Source organism: Desmodus rotundus, chromosome 1 (assembly GCF_022682495.2).
Source record: "Desmodus rotundus isolate HL8 chromosome 1, HLdesRot8A.1, whole genome shotgun sequence".
Lineage (NCBI taxonomy): Eukaryota > Metazoa > Chordata > Mammalia > Chiroptera > Phyllostomidae > Desmodus > Desmodus rotundus.
Window position 1 is genome coordinate 204,369,089 of NC_071387.1, and position 20,225 is coordinate 204,389,313.

Sequence of the window (20,225 nt, forward strand, 5' to 3'; positions counted from 1 at the left end):
CAACAGGGATTCCGGTTTCAACAAATGGGGGAGGGGCACAAACATTGACTCCAGAGCAACACCCATCCTAAATGGCATTGCTCTCTCTCTGACAATCTCATGTTGAGTTTGATACTACAAACGTAATAGAAATGCCTTTGCAAATCCTTTGGTCTTCTAAAAAATTTATGTAAATTTTCACCTTTAAGGTAAACTTGTGTATACCCAAGATTGAAAATGTGTATATACAGAGGATAGGAGTTAGGGGGAGAAAGATAGGAGGATGTCGAGATATCACTGGAATGCAAACCTTGATGGAAAGATTATATAAGCACTTGGGCTGCTTGGGCAAACAGTTTTAAAGAACAGTTTACATACACACTGACAAAATTATCAACTCTGTCATATCCATAAAGCAGGTTCCTAAGGGTCTTTTTCTGTGCAACCATTTCTGAACATACTTGAAATGTGTAACAATGTGTTTCTTCAGAATATCCTTCATTCAGACATTATGCTAATTAAGAAAGGTCTTAGAGGACCTCCTCCATTCATCGAGTCTACCGTGAACAATTTCCCCCATTTTCTCAGCTCTGAAGGAGCGTGCAGCCCACTTACAATGGCCTAGGCTCCTTCCACTCTGGCCGCCCTGCTGCTCCGGGGCAGGTGGGCACCTCCATTCCCACCCACTCATCTGACCTGGCCCCCACCCCCAACCTGCCCCTTGGACAGCTTGAATCCTCTTGTCAGTGGGAAGCCCCTGGATTGTAAACTTTAAGACAGGTAGATCTCCTCGGGCTATTAACTGCTTTCTATGCCTGTCAGCTGAATAAAACATCTATTATTGACGTTTTTTGTTTTAAATACGAAAAGGGAATACTACACAAACTCATCTGAGATTGAGGGAAAGTCTAAAAAATCTTAATATGTATACAATAAAATGTATAAGTGATAAAAAAGCAAAGAAAAGTGCATTTTAAAATTGATGGTGTTTTTGGACATACAGACCAATGAAATAGAATAGAGAGCCCAGAAATATACCCACACATATGTGGTCAATGGCTCTTCAACAGGGCTGCCAAGGATACACAAGGGAGAAAAGTCTCTTCAAAAAACGATGGGAAAACTGGGTGTCTGCGTGGCAACAAATGAAATCAGACCCTTATCTCACACCACACATAAAAATAACGCAAATGGATTAATGATTTAAACATACAACCTAAATCTATAAAACTCCTACAAGAAAACAAGGAGAAAAGCTTCTGAACATTGGTCTTCTTGACAATAAATTTTTGGATATGACACCAAAAGCCCAGGCAACAAAAGCCAATTTATATATATACATGGAACTCCTGCAACTCAACAACAAGCACTTAAATAACCCAATTTAAAAGTGGGCAAAGAATTTGAATAGAACAGTTCCCCGAAGAAAACACACAAATGGCCAACAGGTATATGAAAGGATGTTCATCATCACTAACCATCAAGAAAACGCAAATCAAATCCACAGTAAAGTATCACCTCACACCTATTAGGATAGCTATTATAAAAAAAATAAGCCCTGGCTGGTGTGGCTCAGTGGATTGAGTGTTGGCCTGTGAATCAAAGGGTCGTCAGTTCCATTCCCAGTCAGGGCACATGCCTGGGTTGCAGGCCAGGTCCCCAGTTGGGGGCACTTGAGAGGCAACCACACATTGATGTTTCTCTACCTCTATTTCTCCCTTCCTTCCCCTCTCTAGAAATAAAATTAAAATAATATTTTAAAAGAATAAGTGTTGACAAGGATGTGAATAAATTGGAACTCTTGCACACTGTTGGTGGGGATGCAAAATGGTGCAGATGCCATTGAAAGCAGTATGAAGGTTCCTCAAAAAAATAAAAATAGAATGACCATATAATCCAGCAATCCCACCCTTGGGTGTATATCCAAAAGAAATAATATTCACAATATCCAAGCTACAGGCACAACCTAAATGTCTATCAATGGATAAACGGATAAAGGAAATTTGGTAACACATACAAGTAAAGAAGGGAATCCTGCCCTATGTGCCAACAAGGATGGGCCTAGAGGACATCCCACTAAGTGAAAGCAGCCCGTCACAGAAGCACACACACAGCGTGGGTCCACTGACACGAGCTATCGAAACAGCCCAACTCATTGAGAAAGAGAGTCGAATGGTGGTTCCTAGGGGCTGGGGGGAGGGGAAATGAGGAGTGCTGTTCCATGGGGAAAAAAGTTCCAGTTACACAAGAGTAGGTTCTAGAAATCTGCAATGTTACATTGCACTGACAGGTAACAATATTGTATTTATTAAGAGCATAAGTCTCCTTTTAAATGTTTAGTATAATAAAAAAAATTAAATCATATCCAAAGAAATATAAAAGTAACAGTTAAATGTTGTCATCATTATATGTCTTGTTGGCTGTAATGCCTTCCCACCCCTACACCCACTCCCACAGGCTCCAACCCTGTGGCCAGTTTCCTTCTTTCCTCAGACCCAGTGTTCTCTGGCGAAGGGATGGCACTAGACCTGACTGAGTGGTATTCCGTCCATGTCGCCAATAACATGCACCTGCAGGTTGTCAATATCAACCTCATCTCCAGGGTCAAAAGAATGAGTCTGAGCCCCAACTCTGACTTTGAACAAAGTTTACGCCAGTGAAACCAAATTGCAGACAGGTGTTGGTTCACAAAGACGGCGCAGCGTCCATCAGCCTCTCCTGCTTGTCAGTTGAGCCTGCTTCCCTGTGGCCCAGGGCACGGGCCTTTCATCTGAGCAAAGCCAGTAATCGCAAGTCTTCCACAGGGGCATTCTGCCTGGTGGGCACCATCAGCCTTTTTATTTTGACAAATACCCGTGCCCTTATAAACTAGGTTGTGCATAAGAGCTATGTGGGCAGGAACCAAACTTTGACTTGTCCCGTTATGTTTTACAGGTTTGGGACTCTGTCTTACAGCTTACCGAGAGCAATTAATCCAGCTCTACTCTCAACTGCCCTGGCAAAATACAATGTTACCCTTGAAAGACTAATTTGATTAAAGAATTGATGGACATTACTTCTCTCAGACTAATGAAGTTAATTTTAATGGTGATAATAATGTCTCCCTGGCAGGTGATTGTGAGAAAGGAGTAAAATAGCTAGCACATTTTAGAGGTTGTGTAAATCATGGAAGGCTAAACAATCAGTGCAGATCCCCTTATTCCATAGCCGCAGCCTCCAGACTCTGCCTCTTGCTTCTTTCTCTGCTTTCCTTGCTCCTCCTCAGAGGTCTTACGTCGCTGTGTAGCTGAGGGAAATCCTCAGACCCAGCCAGTGTCGTGTTTGAACTAGTAAACTGATTCAACAAACATATTTCAAAACCCACCATGAGCAAATCGTGGCGCTGTTATACTAATACAAGATGCTACAACACACACACTGTACCCTGTATTCTACAGCGAGGCCACTCTGCACACATTCTGAACTGTCTGGTTGAGAACAAGTTAGACAACTCTTCAAACCTTACATGAGCACATAGAAGCAAAGAAGTGCTGGGAGTTGAGGATTAAAGGAATATGGTGAAGGCCAAGGGGTGGGGGCAGGGGCTGGGTGGAGGCGAGCAAAGGGGGCAACGGGCACATCCGTAATAGTGTCAACAATAGAGGAAAGAGTTTACAAAAATAATAATTTAAAAAAAAAGGAAAGGAGACTTTCTGAGAAGATTTAGAGAGAGCTGCTTGGCACTTAACACCAAGAAGGCAAAGTGGAAGATGCTATCTCCCATTCCCAAATTTCCTCTTGAAATTTTAAGGGTAAGAAACGGAATGCCGACAAATGAGCGAAGTGCACAAAAATGACTACACTGGGCAGCCGGTATGCCATGTTTCCACGGAAAGAGGGGTGTTTCCTGTGGACCTGCCGTGGGTGTTGCTACAAGAGTCAGCAGAGTCACCTGCAGTCGCTTCCAAGTAAATGTAGCACCCATTAAAGGTAATAATGACCACGATAATCACACATAAAAACTTCCACAACCAAGTATCTTTTGTGTTTGACTGTGGCTTTGAGGAAATGAATTGTTTTATGAATTAGTTCCCCGGATCAGTGTAGTTACCACTCTCATAGGACTTGCTATGTGGCCCACAGAAGGTGGCCTCTTTGAATTTCTTTAGTCAGATGCAAATGACATTTATGGAACCAGGAGACATCAGGTATATGTCACACAGACTTGCATTCAGAATACATTGCATTTACCGATATTTATGCTCAAACTCACTTTGATACTCAGTATGGCCTTAGGTGGGAAGGCAGTGGAGACATTGCAAAATAAAAAGACAGGGACAACTGACAATTCTGGCCCAAGGCAATAATACTACGGTACAGCATCTTTAAAAAGATCTACCAGTATCTTGTAACCAGATACATTAACTACATCTTAGCAAACCATTGTAGAAAACAGTATACATTCCCCATTTTAAAGATGGAGAATCTGAAAAGAAATGTAAGAAACTCAAAACCATACCCTGTAAGGAAAGGAAGGTGAGTGGAAAGAAACCCATCCATTGAATAAATCTCTGCTTATACTCCCATGGGAATGATTTTCAGAGTTGTGCTTACTATACTGAAATTGGAAGAAAGCCTCTACCTGCAGCAACCTTACTACACACACAGAGTCTTACTGTGTTCTCTGGATCCAGGTATAAGCAGCTTTGCTCATATTCTGCCTGACTTCCATAAGAGATCAGATCCTTCCTGGGACTGAAAAATTACAAAAGTTGAGTTCACACTCTGGTTGTAAGTGACAAAGACCCAGCTCAGGGACATGTGTGGGCTCACGTGCAGCACAGCTGGAGAGAGGTGGGTCATAGGCGCATCCGGAACCAGGATGCTCCGTCCCTGCAGCTCAGGGACTTTGTGTTTCAGCCTCTTTCCCCCGCCCAGGAGCTCAGCTGGTCGAGTGTGTGCTGGAACTGGGGGCAGGGGTGTTGGGATCAGAGTCACAGACTTATGGCTTAGTGATAAGAAAGGAATAGGAAGATCGGCTTCTCTCATTTTCAGTTTTTATACCTGGGAGAATCAACCAGACCGGCACATCCTGGGTCGTAGACCCATGGGGATAAGCACTGTAGACAGAGGAGAGCTTCCAAAAACGGCACATCCTGGGCACACGCACTCCTCAGCCGGGGGAGAGTCTCTTATGGGGGTGGGGGGGTGTAAACCAGATGCTGAGCAGACTAGCATAGAGCCAACTCCAAATGCAAGCAAACTCAACACACCACCAGGAAAATAACTTGAATGTGTACCCCAAAGAAATGTTAGATAAATGCAAAAAATACATTAACACCTAAAGCTGGGATAATCAATGTTTATAGACAAATGATTGGCTCTGATAAGGAGTGGAGTGCAGAATTCACTTAGATAAACATTTCGTTTGATTTTCATGAAGGACAATCTTTTTTTTGAAGAAAAGCAGAAACTTGATTAGCAGCAGGAAAGTGTGCTTTTGTTGTTGGCCGTTCTACTAACTTCTGTGGCATTATTCCCACTCCCAATGAGGAAAAGGACGATCACACCAATCTATGGCAATTTGGAATATTTATTGCATTTCTTATGTATCCATGGCACTCTTTAATCAAGAATATAAAAAGACATCTACTTAGGTTTTGCCAAAGCTGGGAACATTCTTAGAAATATATTATCTTAAAGTAACAGACTGGAATAATAAGCAAATAAGTTTACAAATAGAGCAACCATCAGTAACATACGTTTCCCCCCAAATTATTACTCTGGCATAGATATATATCATTCTCTAGACCCCACACATTCTAAAAAGAGCCCATTTCTTCATACTGGGAAGAGTATGCTTTCAACCATGAAGCCAGTGTAACAGGCTATCTTATATATGGAGTTTGCTTCTCCAAAACAAAAACAAAACAAAACAAAAGGCCTCTCTCCTCCCTCTAGTACCTCGCATGACACATGGTGACTGTATTTGGAGAGAAAGTGAGTTTCGATGACAACCATCACGGGAAGACATGCATTCGTTCCTGCGCCTGGTGCTAGAGGTGGCGCTGCACTCTGCTAGGCCTGCCACTGCCTGTCTTCAGGGTGCCTGGGCTTTTCGCCCATTTGGTAGCCAGGATGCTTGGTCACCCCCGGGGAAGTGTCTGGTACGGAGGACACCTCTGAGAAGAAGTTCCCTACAAAACCGAAAATACAGCGTTTCCTTTCTACTAGTGAAAATGCGCTCGCCACTCTTCAAATCCTGGGTCTGCTCATCCTTATGTACCCTATTTAGACAGAGTTGAATTAAAAATACTTTGCTCGAGGAAGTAGCCTGGTCAGAAGAAAGAACATTGTTCTGTAGAAAAAGGCATTCAACATTTAGAAACTTTTCTGACCACAAATAAGAAGCTTGAAAAGAATTTTTGAAAAGAAAGAAAAAAAAACCCTTGTGTGTTCACTATGACTGCGGATTCATGATAAATGATCCCAAGTCCTCTTGGCTTACGAGCAGGTATTATTCCAGTAGCCCATGGGTCCTCAGTAACACAGAGAAAGGCTCTGAAGGACCGTCTGGGTGTAGACGAATACTGATTCAAAATCAGGACACTGAGCAGATCCACGAGGACTCGGCAGAGCACAGATGGCTGGGGGGCGGGTTGGTTGGTTAGTAAAGGCAACGTTGGTAGGATGTCAGTACCAACAGGCCCTGCACCGTTAGTCTTTCCCGCAAACGAGTTACCTTCTCCCACACAGCGATGTTCCCGCTTTCCTTCATAGGCATCTGTTTAGCAACAGACAGGGTGGGAGGAAGAGAGGTGCTGTAGGACAACGATGCAATCAGACAAGCAGAGGCTCCGAAAGAAAAGGCCAAGGAGTCCGAAGGGAAAGCAGCACTTCTCCTAATCAAAATTCCCATACAGTTGTCTTTCAGGACTAGCACGGTGCTGCCCTGGGGACCCCCAGGGGGGGTCACTTTTCTCCTCACCGTTTCGTTTGAAGGGAAAGTACATCAATGAAACTCTCCCTCCGGGCCCATATTGACACCAACCGCACACAACTCAGTGTAGGTGCCAGAGAAGATGGAGAAAAATCCAGTGTGAGAACCAACTGTAAAGACATCCTTCTCAGCACTTATAAAACAAATAAGATAATCATATTTTTTCTCTTTGTTTTTCAGTAAAATGTTATAGCACGCTTGAGAGAACAGGCTGCATAAAGTGTAAAATGCTAAAAAATCTAGTGAAAAACTGTTCCACATACAAATACGATTACTGATAACCTTTCCATGAAATCCTATCTGGTTAAAATGAAAAACACACAGCTTGGGACAAAGGTTTACTCCACAGTTCAGGTTGTGATCTGCTGCATTGGCTTGAGTTTTGGTGAAACCTGGTAAAAGAGAAAAAAATAACCATATTATGAAAAACCTCATGGCATAAACCTCTTTCCTTCCGATTTCCAAACATGAAGGACACAGGCAACAAACAGCCTTCCCATGAACATCACCTGGCATTTCCTCATTTTCTTCCACTCTGAACTGGGACGGAGAACTCCTTTACTGCTTACATTTCCTGTATTTAGTGGTTCTTAACGTTCTTCCACGATAGTTCCTAAACTAAGTATCATTAAGATGGAAACATGGAGGTGGAGGAGGAGCAGAGGGAGACAAAGGGGCCACTGAGCTCTGAGAATAATGCCTCTGAGACCTGACTCAAGACAGACGTTAAGGCACATCTCAGATTCCTCAAAACAAACAGGTCCAGTGAATTCAGTCTTGTTAAGAGACACTTAATGTAGTCTTTAGACTCACTAGACACACACAAGGTGGGGTTCACGGTTGTTCATATGGAAAATAATAAATAATAATAGAAGAATAAACTCTATGTTTTGCGTATTCACAACTGTAGACCTGCTTTGCCCCACCCTGTGTTAATGAGGAGATGTACGGTCAATGACAAAGGTATAAAAATTTCACAATCAGAACAGAAATGATATAAACAGTAAAAAGATTCCAAGTTATTACAAAAAGGAGGTAACAGCATTAAAAATATTAACTGTTGACTATATTTATGTTCAACGTATGGATCAGCAAATGCATTCCTAGGAGTCTTGAAGCAGAGAAATATAAGCGTAAGTCTACAGTTAATGGTGGAAGAAGAAACTGAAATGTAAGTGGTCTACCTTCCTTTTTACAGATCTTTCAAGGTGTAATGCCAGATACAGATTTCTTCATTCCATCTGGCAAATATCCACCAAGTTCTACTAAGTAACAGTCCGCATGGAACGCACAGTAAAAACTATTTAAGTTTAGGTGATGTTTTGGGCCCTTCAAACATGTGGCAATTCAAGTGGGCCTAACCAGTGTAGACCTGAGGAAAAGAGGCCTAGCAAGAAGGGCTCCTGGTGGCTCCCTGGGCTCAAAACAGAAACAAAAACAAACCAACCCCCAGAGCCTAGCAGCCATTTTTATACAGGAGCCTCTCACACAAACTGCATTTCCGGGCGAAGCCTGCACTGAACTACCCACATCTGCACTGAACTGCCTGCCCGCTCTGTGTTTCTGCCACCTGAGCCAGCCTTTCTGAAGGAGTTCCTAGAGCCCTATTTCAACCAGCAGGACTGAGGCTTTCCCCACCCAATCTGAGCTGTGCAGCCTCAACCAACCAGAGTGGCTCCATTCTGGCCGATCGGGACAGAGTCTTTTGGATCAATGAAACTGCAATGATTTGGAATCATTTGCACAAGGACAGACCAACTGGGGGCCAGCAACAGGGTCTTCTGTCCATATAAGCTGGCGCCCCTCGGGCTCTGGGAGTGCACTTCTCCTTTCCACTGGAGACTGGGTTTCAGTGGTTGAGCTGGTCAACACTGGAGATGTCTTGCCAGCGCAGAGTGGAGCAGACCTGTGCAGGCCAGAGCAGAGGCACAGAATGGAGCAGAGCAGAGCAGGGCAGCACAGCACAAAGCAGACCGGCAAGGCGAAGAGCAGAGCGGAGATGTCTAGCTGGAGACGGGCCTGGCTCTAGGGCTGCCTCAGCGCCCTGCAGTATCACAGTTGAGCTATTTTACACTGAATAAAGATTCCTTCTTCACCACACCCCAAATTGGGGATTCCTGTTGGCACTGAATTGGGGCCAACAACCATTGACCATCGGCTGACACTAGCATTTTGTCTTCCAGAATAAACAGTTAATAGTTTGTTAAATGAATGAATGAACAAATGAACGAATGATGGAGTGAGTTAGATAAGCTTCAAAGAACTAGAAGAAAGGTTTCTAACAGAGGTGGTCAGTGTTAAAACTATTTTTAGGTCATTTATAAATTTTTTCTGCATTAGCTCTTCACGAGGTCAAGAGTTAATATCCCCTTTTCTGTGTTCCTACTAAAAGAATGCCATGGCCAAATAAAAAGGACCAGCGTGCTTGGTATAGAGCTGAAAATAAATGAGAACTCATTCAGACGTCCCAGTGCCAAGAACAGATGTAGAATATATAGATGAAATAGTAGACATAAAATAAATAGACAAAAGTCTCAGCTCAGAACGTCAGCTCTCTCAAAAAGAATAAAAGACATGTGGACTCAGTATTTAGAAAGTGTGTCTCATAAACAATCCATCTTCTTTTTTAAACAACAGAGCATCTGTGGAAATAATTTAATGAAATACAACTTTGTTTTTTTGAAAATAGATAATTTCTAATGGAGTCTTTATAGAATTTCCTTTAAAAGGAAATGACATCTGGCCTGGCTGGTGTGGCTCAGTGGATTGAGCGCCTGCCTGTGAGCTGAAAGGTCCCGGGTTGGATTCCCAGCCAGGGCACAGGCCTGGGTTGCAGGCCAGGTACCCAGTAAGGGGCGCATGAGAGGCAACTGGTCAATGTTTCTCTCCCCCTCTCCCTCCCGTTCCCTCTCTCTAAAAGTAAATAAATAAAATTTTTTTAAAAAGAAAGAAAATGTACAAGGAAATGATATCTTACTTTCCTAAATTAAACACCTGATCCTTTCTCTTGTCCTGTTGGCCCTATTTTGAGCTCTTAATATCATTTATATCCTCGATGTGGAAACTGAGTTTTATCAGAAGATGAAACTTGACATGGACTGAATTGGCCCCTGTGTTTTTAATGAAAAACATCTACTAAACCACCATTTTTCACTCTGTTCTCTTACAGTCTCATCGACACTGAGAACTCATGCAAGCTGAAGCAGATTACCCTGCCAAGGTGATCTACAGGTTTAGCAGAAGACTATGGGATTTAGGTGAAGAAGATAAGCCAGTGACTTGTCTTCCCAGTCCTCAATGATATCCCAAGAGCATACTGTTTAAGTCTGGTATAATGCCAGTTCCTAAATAGTTATTGAGAGTATAAATTTATTCAACTTGGCAAAGAATGTCTGCAGCTGGCTGCTTTCGGATTCCATTGCAAACATAAAAATGAGTAGTGTTCTTAATGTTTTGCCACCGGTGGTTTTAGGTGCATTTCTGCCTGGAGAATAAGACCGAGACCCTCGGGAGTCGTAACTTTGCCAATTTGTTCTGTTTTATTGACCTTTCATGGCCTTCCGTAGGGAGTGTGGACTGTTTTTGCTCTCAGCCACAGGGAAAGAAGCTCAGAAGCAAAGGCTCACCTCTGTGTGGAAGCCTGTGGTTTTCCAAGGCTGCCCAGACCTGGGGGCTGAGGTCCCGTCCACCTCCAGAGTTCACATCTGGAAAACCTGCTGCAGCTGTCCACCTAAGCCACACCCTCCATCCCAGCCTTCATCACAACGGTGATATTTCTACCTTTCCCTGCCCAGCTCCTCCTTCACCTCTCTCAACAGACTCAGAACTCAACCACCGAGAAACACAGAGGAAAGTCCCTTTCTTTGTAACAACTGCATTTTGAAGGAGAGTGATCTTATGGAGCAAGCTCTCTGTCCGTCATAAGCTGGCTTCTCTTGCTGTGAACCACTCTTGCCCAGAATAGTATTTTGGGAGTGTGGTGAAGATTCCAGAAATATAGCCCATATTTGCATTTCTATGATAAAATTCAGCCTCCTTTGGAGTTTGACATATTCAATATATGACCCTGGAGAGACTTTCCTACCAATTGAAAAGAAAAATCTCCCCTTCAACTGACTCGATATCGTGACTATGAATCACCACACATTTATTTGTGTTTAACAAATTTTTTAAGAAGTTGTTTCCAGTGACAAGTAAAGGTCGCAACTTCCTCCATTTCCTGTTGCTGCTAACTGCCCTGTGGTACACAGCAAAGCCGTAGTAACTCTTTTTTGTTAAATGCCCAAATATTTCATTATAACGATTATTTTTTAATACTCAGAAACCACAATTTTGCCATGTCCTATTATCTGATGCTGTCATATTTTTCTTTTTCTTTGAAATTCTCAGTATTTTCTCAATCATCTTATAGCCACAGTCTGTGTATGTGGCCATTCACTTGCCCATATGCACAGGTGTGAGGGACTTTTATTAACACATTTTCACAATTGCTTTGGCCTAGGTCAAAAGCAGTTTTTTTCTTTATTACACAACAACCTGGGTATTCCCTTCTAGGATAGTCACTTTCAGGTATGCAGTGAAGGCTAAACAGGCTTTTTCTCCAGCAGAAGTCTAAACAACTTTTCTATAGTCACACATGGAGTAAATGCTCCAATCACTGGAGTAGCTTGTGAATTGTAACACAGAATACCTTCGGAAATGTCAGATAAAAAAATGTTGTGTTCAATGTCTTTTCATATTAAATGTATCTCGCTGATAACCCAGCGATAGAGCAGAACATTGTATTAGTGAGAGCTCTCCAGTCCCTGCCTCACAGAGAACCACCTGCTGCGGGGATGCCGCCTGGCAGGGTCCAGACAGATGCCACGGATCATCGGACCCTCCAAAGCTAGTTCTTCTGAGTATCGTGGTTCAGACGACGCTACACCTTTTCACCTCCAGGACAACCCTGACGTACAGATTAACATCTCACCTCAACGGCCTCATCTGGAGGAAATGACATTACATGTCGATGCCAGGCAAGGGGAGGTGACACTCCAGATAGTTTCCAACGGATCGACACATGGAAACAGGTATTTAAAAACAACAAAGCAAAACAGTAAAAATCTATTTTTTCCATTCCTGATTTACTGACACAACTAAAAAAGAAACAGAAAACAATGACGGTCTTCCTTTGTACGTTCTCTTTGGCAGCAGAAAATCGAGCATTCTGTGGATCTCAAATATGCTGCCTGTTGAAGAAGAGGTTAACTCACCCACATAGGGGAAAAAATGAGAAGTTGATTAAGTAAGAATTGTTTTCTTTTATCACGAGTAAGGAATTCTAAATAGTTAAAGTAGAGACAAATCTGACTTTTACCCCCTGAAGTTATGGAAAAAGTAATTAAAGATGTGCATTTTGTGTGCGGTATTGCTGGCAGACTTCTCTTCTCCAAAGGGAAATTCAGAAAAGGTTAATAGACAAAGACCTTCATACAGTACCAGAAGCAGTTGTATGTGGATAATTAATTATGCAGCAAAGTTGTTTTTACGGAAATTTGTTGTGCACTGATAGGTACCAGCCAAGCATGCACCACCTAAGGATGAAATGTGTGAAATATACGCATGCTTTATCAAGTGAGTTTTGTTAAATTCCTCTCTCCAGGACATGCGGCTGCAACGGTTCCCATTACTATGAATATATTTCATTTAACTAGGAGACCTGCTCTTCAAAAGGTATGTGAGAAGCAAATGCTTTTCCCTCACTTTCTTCAGGGACATTTCACCTTTACTTTTGATTAACTTCAAGTGGACTGAGCCATCCTCTCACCCCCATTAGACAGGGGATTGGTGGGTCGTAGACAGGTACTTACTCTAAAGGGCAATTCCAGCACAATAATGCCCCCTTTTATTACAAAAGCGCAAGCATGTAATTCTGTAACATAACAATATCACACTCAAGTACACCCTATGACATTTTAGGTGAAATGTTCAAATTAAAACTATACATTATTGCACCCATATTATTGCCCTATCAACCACACTCAAGCAGGTGTTACCTGCCAGACCCTGTATATTACAGTATTATTCTCTTTGTTTTAAAAAGGGACTTGGAGATTTCTCAATTGGACGTAGTTATCTACTTTTTAAGTCTGAGTTTCTATGCACTAAGCTTTTCTTAGCAGTAGGCTACACCTATTTTGTGACTGTCATCTGGTGGTGTCAGAAGCCCAACATTCTAATAACATCAACAGATGGGACAATTAGGCATAGAAGCCAGCCAAAAAGAAATTCATAAGCCACAGACAGGTTTAAAAATAAGGAAGTATCAAATCTCTGTGTGCAGCTCCCATTTGACAGTTCATCAAGTGTAGCTACGGCTGATATGTGACCCAAGAACAGAGCGTTGCAAGGGGCTTGACAGAGAGGTTTGAGTTCAAGCTCGCTTGACCTTCCATTTCCAGCCACTCCTGTGGTTCCGCCCCTTCCTGCTCCTGACTCCTGAGCCAAACCCTGGCCCATGAGTGTGAGCCTGTTCCTGCTCCCCCTGCTCTCATCTGGAGGCCTCTCCCTCCCACAGCTGGTCTCTGCAGAGGTCAACTCCAAAAATGATACCAAATGAACAGTTCACACCCTCTAAACACCCATTCATCAAGCTGGTGATGCAGGTCCAGCGGCTGGATTTGTTCACAGAAGCACTTACCGCAAAATCGCACCCCGTGCTCTCTTTGATGTCATCCACCGTCAGGCTCTCCCAGAGTTCAATCAGAGTCAGCCCTTTCTTGTTGTCCACGTCAAACACAGCCTGTTGGAGTCAAGAACATGATGATGACAATTGCCACCACAGTCATCATGTTACAGCAAGAAATAGAAACAAGCTCTCAAGTTCTTAAAGGAAAGATCAGACCCAGGACAAAAGACTCTGAAAATCAGCCATGAAAGAAATGGTGACCGTAATTATTCCAGTTGGGTGAGAAACAAATGCCAGCTACTTCACTGGCAGTTAGATGGGGGGCACTGCTGACTCCAGAGAGTAACAAGTGGTGGCTCTGCATGGCACTCGCTACTGTTATGACCAGTTTTTTTTGTTTCTTTTTTTTTTAAGATTTTGTCTTTAGAAAAAGGGGGAGGGAGGGAAACATCCATGTGTAAGAAAAACATCAATTGGTTGCCTCTTGTGCATGCCCCAACTGGGGACCAAACCTGCAACCCAAGCGTGTGCCCCAACCAGGCATCTGACCAGTGACCTTTCGGTTTGTGGGATGATGCTCCAACCAAGCCACATGGGTCAGGGCTAACCAGTTGTTTTAACCTTGCTTTACTCTGGTTAGGTCTAAGTGTTCTGGTCAACATTTCAATTTGATGATTAGCAAATGATCTGAAGGAAGGAACGAATAAAGGAAAGTAAGGAGGGAGGCGGCATTTGGAAGGCGAAAGCGCAAGGGTGACTGGGGAAAGCTGGCCCATGCTTCTGGGGAGAGAGTTCCGGAAAACAAAGCCGGTGCTCTGAAGTGGCTACGAGTAGCTGAAGGGCTGTCCTGGCCCAGAGAGACCCCTGGCCCAGGTACTCTGTAAACATTAAAACGCTCCCGTAAGTCCTGCAAAAACACATAGTTCCGAGAGGGTAGCACAGCCAGGGGAACTCCCTCAAGAATGCGAATCAATGCAGACGCTCCGTCCAGGGCGAGAGAAGGCTAACCACCCCCTAAACATCCCTTCACTGCATGCTGGTTGGTAACACAAGGTGACGGCGGGGCCAGATGGTCCAACCTGACCTCTGCAGGTAGACTCGGGCTCTTGTACCTGATTTGGAGCACATGCCGTCTCAGTTATATGACAACTGGAGTCGAAGAGACCCACAAGGTCACTTAGTGTAACTTCCCCCCTAAGAAGTCTTCAAAACTTTCTTCTGAAATGGTCACTGGGGCTCTGCTTAGAAACTTCCAGAGGCAGGAGGCTCACCTGTCCCAAGGCAGACTGTCTGTTGGGCAGACTGAAGCTCTTCCCAAGGCAGAGCTGATGGGAAGTTCTAAGCGTCAGAGCCCAGACTGCTCCCCTGAGACCCAAATGCTGGTCCCCAGCCCTCGACCCCATTTAACAGGCATTGTCTCTCTCAGTTTTCAGGGTTAGTTTTCGCCTCCTCAGACGTTAAGGTGAGGCTGCCCAGATCGTCCCTGTCCTACAGGAGAGGACTGACCTTGCATTCAACAACAATATCATTTGAGGTTTAAATCTTTATTTTCAGCTAGCATGGAAGTCAAACCCTCAACTGTCATTTTTAAACACGTCCCTGGTTAGGAGGCTAACAGGAACACACAACTATAGAGGGAAGAACCCTAGCTTAGAGCTTTGCTATCTTTGGTGAAACTATCTTCGCATCTGAAGAAGGATATCAAAAAACCAAAAATAAACAAAGAAAAACCCCTCTGTTTCCCAAGGTCGTTATCCAGGACAAATACAGTAATAATCACATTCTCTGCACTTGGCATCTGCCTGGGACTGAGCAGGGGCCCTGTACAGGAATGTTCTTTCTCCTCAATAGCTTAACTTACTGTCACCTGTGTGTGAGCCCCAATCAAAGCCCCCCGATGCTTGTCTGTATCCAGTTAACTGCTATTTCTCCCCAGTGACTCACTTACACTCTCTATTTGATGAATTCACAGATAAGTTAGTTGATTTGGCTGGAAAAGATGGTTTAAATTAAGAGGAAATATTTCTACAAACTTGCTCTTTGTTTATACATTTTTATGTTTCTAACAAAACCTTTTTATTAGGAGAAATATTTATTGGGAGATGGAAAAAATGATCACTTAGGAATGTCCGCAGGCTGCGTTAGGTTATTTAATTCCAAATTGGCAATTAAAATTTTGTTTAAAAGAATCCTTTTTCTTTGCAGGAAAAGTGTTTGGAGCGCTGTCGGTACTGATATGCTTTTCTCTGTATCATGGACAACTGTAAATTCATCGACATGGAACAAGTCAGAGAAATAAAGCCTGCAGACTGTGTTATTGGGGACGGGTGGGGAGAGATTCGGGGAGGAGATAATGGTGGTATGGTGAACACATGGTCAGCAGGGAGGGGATAAACTTTATGGTTAATTGAGTCACTGCTTTTGAAGAAACTTTTATTAAAACCTTCATCCAACCCTAGCTCTCGAGGCCAAGTACTGGAAAGCCAAGCATCTGTTATTTACTTCTGAAATATTTAGGAAGATTCTTATCTAGTGGTATAAAGTGGGAGCAAAAACCTGATTAAAATGGAAATGAAAGCCTAAAAGCTATACAATAAATTGTTCAACTACCAAGGACAATATTGCAGCTGCTCTATTTATTTTGCATATGAGTAAATTATTTTATTACCACCATAAAAGGCCACAAAGCAGTTAACCACAGCCTGGGTGCTGGTGAAGAAGACCGCTTTCACCACCGCAGCCTGGCAACAGGACACGGGAGATCAGGGTCGTAACAGCTGCAAAGCCTCCTTCAGAGAGCAAACTGATGGAACGTTCCTGAGACTGAACATGGAGTTCTAGTCCCACATCTGCTGAGGCAGGACTGTCCCCATCCGCTGTCTTAGCGGCAGTGGGCTGTCACTTACTCCCTCAGCAAACATTTATCGAGCGCCTGCTGTACCGAGCACAGGGGGAAACCTGCCCGCTGCTTTCTCTGACGTTCCCGAAGTTCCACACGGGTCTGCCTTTCACGTAACTCAGTTTTACTACAATGTCATCTACAGTTAAGGCTCCGCTCATCCCCACGTGCTGATCACTTCCCCAACTGTTGCGAAAGCGATTTCTCTTCTGAGCCCCAGAGGCACATCTACAACTCTTGGCCAGGCCTATCTGCCTGGATGTTCAGGATGTGAAGTTATTCAGGAATATCCACTTGAGAACGTCCCAATGGAGCCTCATCTTTTCCTGCCCCCTCGGGTTCCACCCTTCCCCTATGGTCCCAACTTCCGTACGGATACAGCAGGCCACCATGCCTCCAGCCAGAAAACTCAGAAATCACCTCTGCGGTCGCATCCACCTCCCATTCCTCATGGAGTTAGGTGGAGTTTGTCGTAAATCCTTTTCGAAGCTGTTTCTGTCCCGGGCTTCATGGTCTTGATCTTTCTGGCCAAGGTCACAGAAGGGGCCTGGTCACTGGGTTCTGTCTGATCGCGTCTCCTCTCAGTGTCTGTCTACATGGCAGCTGCACTGCTCTTTCTAAATCGCAGACCTAATTAACTGTGTCCCCAGACACTAAGAATCACAGAAAGGCTCCCAGATACAACCCAAATCTCCAGGCAAGGCATTCACATTCCATCCTAGTCGGGCGACTTTTGAAGTCTTCTCAGCATCATCCTTCTGAACCTGGCCACGCCTCCCTCTACGCGGTTCTGCCCACGTGCCCCTGAGTGTGCTGTGTTTTCCCAACACCTGCATGGCTCTGCCTGTTGTGTCTCCCGTAGCCTGGAAGAGCTTCTTTGGTCTTATTCTCACTTGTAAGACTCCCCCTTATCTTCCGAGCCTCATCGCTCAATCCACCCTTCCTCACCAGGAAAACCACAGCACGTGTCTTCAGCGAGCAGTGGCTGGGTCCAGCAAGCGCCACGCAGTGTTGAATGAACACAGAGTCATCTGGTGGCAGAGCTGAGAGGTTCACGCTAAGTTACAGTGAGTCCTGGGGTTCAGCAAAGCACCCGCAAGACTCAGGGTTGGGGGTGGCAGGAAGATTTTCGGGAGAAAGAAATTTATAGCTGAGACATGAAGATAAGCAATAATCAGCCAGCTGGATGGGGTGGGGAGAGAGTTCCGAGGAGAGAAACAGGGCATGCAAAGGAGAATGTGGTGGGGGCACCCAGTGCAGCTGAAGTGGGGCCACGTTACGGCAGGAAGTGAGAGACTAAAACTGGGGGAGAAGGGGAACCCACTGTAAAATGCTTTGCAAGACACGTGAAAAGCTGCTCTTTGAGAGCACCTCGCTTTCTCCGACACGCTCCCCAGGCTGTTAGACAGCCTTCCCCCACATTCCTGCTCCTCGTTTGGCATCAGCTCGCATGGCTCCCATGGCCTTTATCGTGTTTGTCACTCTAACTGCTGCTGCTGGATGCTCCCCGTCTGCCCCACCTGAACATGCTCCTCGGAGGGCAGGACCACCCTCTGCCTTTCTGTAGCCAATGTTAGGAACAGGCTAGTTCAGAGGTTCTCACAAAATGCTCAGTAATGAAGGAACAAATAAAACAACAGTGTGGATGGAGAAAGAAGGTATAAAAGATTTTTAAATGGCATGAACGTTAAATAACAATATAAGTCATGCCATAAGGTTATTCGATAAGTGCCAAAATGAATGGTAGATCACTCTGGGGATGAAATGATGAGGGCTGAGACGGTCAGACACCTCTTCGTGATCGAGCCGGAAACTGCACTGGGCTTAAAGGGTGGAGAGGGTTGGGAGAGGCGGAGTGCAGTGGGCGGTTCTGCAGGCAGAAGCCCTGAACTGAGAACAGGGGCAGGGCGTGCATGGATGGGGAGCGGGGTGAGGACCTGTCAGGAGAAGAGGAAGATGGAGGACAGTGTGGCTGGAATTATTGGTAAAGCTCTGCCAGATTACGCTGTTAAAGAAACAGGACCAAGGACAGCTTTGTCTCTATTTTCAAAGTACAGTTGCCCCTTGGACAACACAGGAGTTTGAGGCACTGACCTCTGCACAGCCAAAAATCTGCGGGTAACTTCTGACTCCCCAAAACTTAACAGCCTATCGTTGACCAGAAGCTGACCAATAGCATAAACAGTTGATGAACACATATTTTGTATGTTATATGTATCACATACCATATTCTTGTAATAAAGTAAGCTAGAGAAAATACATTTACAGTATTTATTGAAAAAGATCTGCGTATAAATGGACCCACACAGTTCAAACCCGTGCTGTCCCTGGGTCCACTGCAGTGGGTCCCTGCACACAAGTGCTGCCCGCGGTTTTGGAGCGGTTCCAGGGATGGTGAGACTCAGGGAATCCTGAGATCACACATTCGGCCCTTTTATCTACTTGCTCTTCTCTCCGCATCGTCTTTGTGGAATTCCATGTAGAAAGTCATGGGGAAAGGCACCATTTAGAACAGAACAGCCCTTAAAATGTGGCTTCTGCAGAGTATGATGACCTCCTACACTACTTCCGAGGGCTGCTCTGGGGCACTGGGTACCACTTCCATGAGGGTGAGCGACCAGATTAATGCAAAGACACTCTGCTGGGCTCTCGGCAAAGGAGCAGCATCAACAGAAAAACCAACCGTCCAACCAAGCCTGATACAGAGAATTCTGTTTGGTGGTTTGATCAAGATGCTGAAACAAGAAGCTGACACCCTCCCTGCTCACTTGGGAGAACTACGTCTTTCTTACACCCTCGCTTCAACTCCAGGCCGGAAAGAAGGTGGCAGACAGCTGCCCGAGGCTTCTCTCCAATCAGAGCAGCTTCCCATTGAGCCACTGGCCAAGGCTTTCTGTCTGAGAAGAAATAAATGTGGAGAGGACTGAAGTCCACTCTACGCAAGAGGGCTGGAGACAGGCAAGAACCACAGACGCCAGTCCCTGGTTCACTGTAGGCTCTGCCCCGCAATTTGCACCCAAATGAGTAAAACCTAATTTTTTTGTTTCCTAAACTAAAATCCAATAATCTGTTCTTGTGATTTGGGAAAACAAAGAAGAAAGGCAGAAATAATAAATGTATGCTTGACTTTGTCCATATCACCTGTCTTAACAGTCCAAGCATAATGACCAACAAAACTGTTGACTCTATCACACTGTCAGAATGGCTAAGGATGCTAATTCAACTCTGTGTGCCTACGTAGATTTCCAGGGAGTTGCACATTACGAATTCTACATTTCAAAACATTAAATTGATGAATTTTCCTATTTAGTCTATCCACGGATCATACTATTAAACTAATCCTACGACTACCAATGTAATACATTTTCAGAAGGCAGCAAAAAAAAATTCCTAAAAATGCTTATAAATAAAAAAGGTGGTGGCAGACATTAGAGGAAATAAAAAGAGAAAGGCACTTTACCTTTTCAGTAATGATGCGGTTGACACATTGTTTTCCAGTTAATGGCAATGTACATTTCTCCATGATTTTATGTGTATTTCCCTGTTTTAAAAAAGAAACATTAAAAAAGAGAGATTAGGAACCAATTTTTACTTAGACTTGATGTAACTGCAGGACAAACAGGAACTATCAGAGAAACTGTCTCCCGAGTCTGGGCTGGTTCGGAGGCTTTGCACGCTCATGCTGTTACCCTCTCTGG

At 44.1% G+C, this 20,225-nt stretch overlaps 1 protein-coding gene across 1 annotated transcript in view; it reads right to left on the minus strand.

The window, feature by feature from the left end:
- Positions 1–5,533: 5,533 nt before the first annotated feature.
- Positions 5,534–20,225, minus strand: part of OXCT1 (3-oxoacid CoA-transferase 1) — a 128,924-nt gene continuing 114,232 nt past the window's right edge. Inside the window, exons 15-17 of the mRNA XM_053914550.2 lie at positions 19,988–20,068; positions 13,641–13,742; positions 5,534–7,350 (exon numbers count right to left, since the gene is read on the minus strand). Coding sequence (XP_053770525.1) covers positions 7,309–7,350; positions 13,641–13,742; positions 19,988–20,068 — 225 coding nt within the window. The 3' untranslated portion in view covers positions 5,534–7,308. The remainder of the gene's footprint in view (positions 7,351–13,640; positions 13,743–19,987; positions 20,069–20,225) is intronic.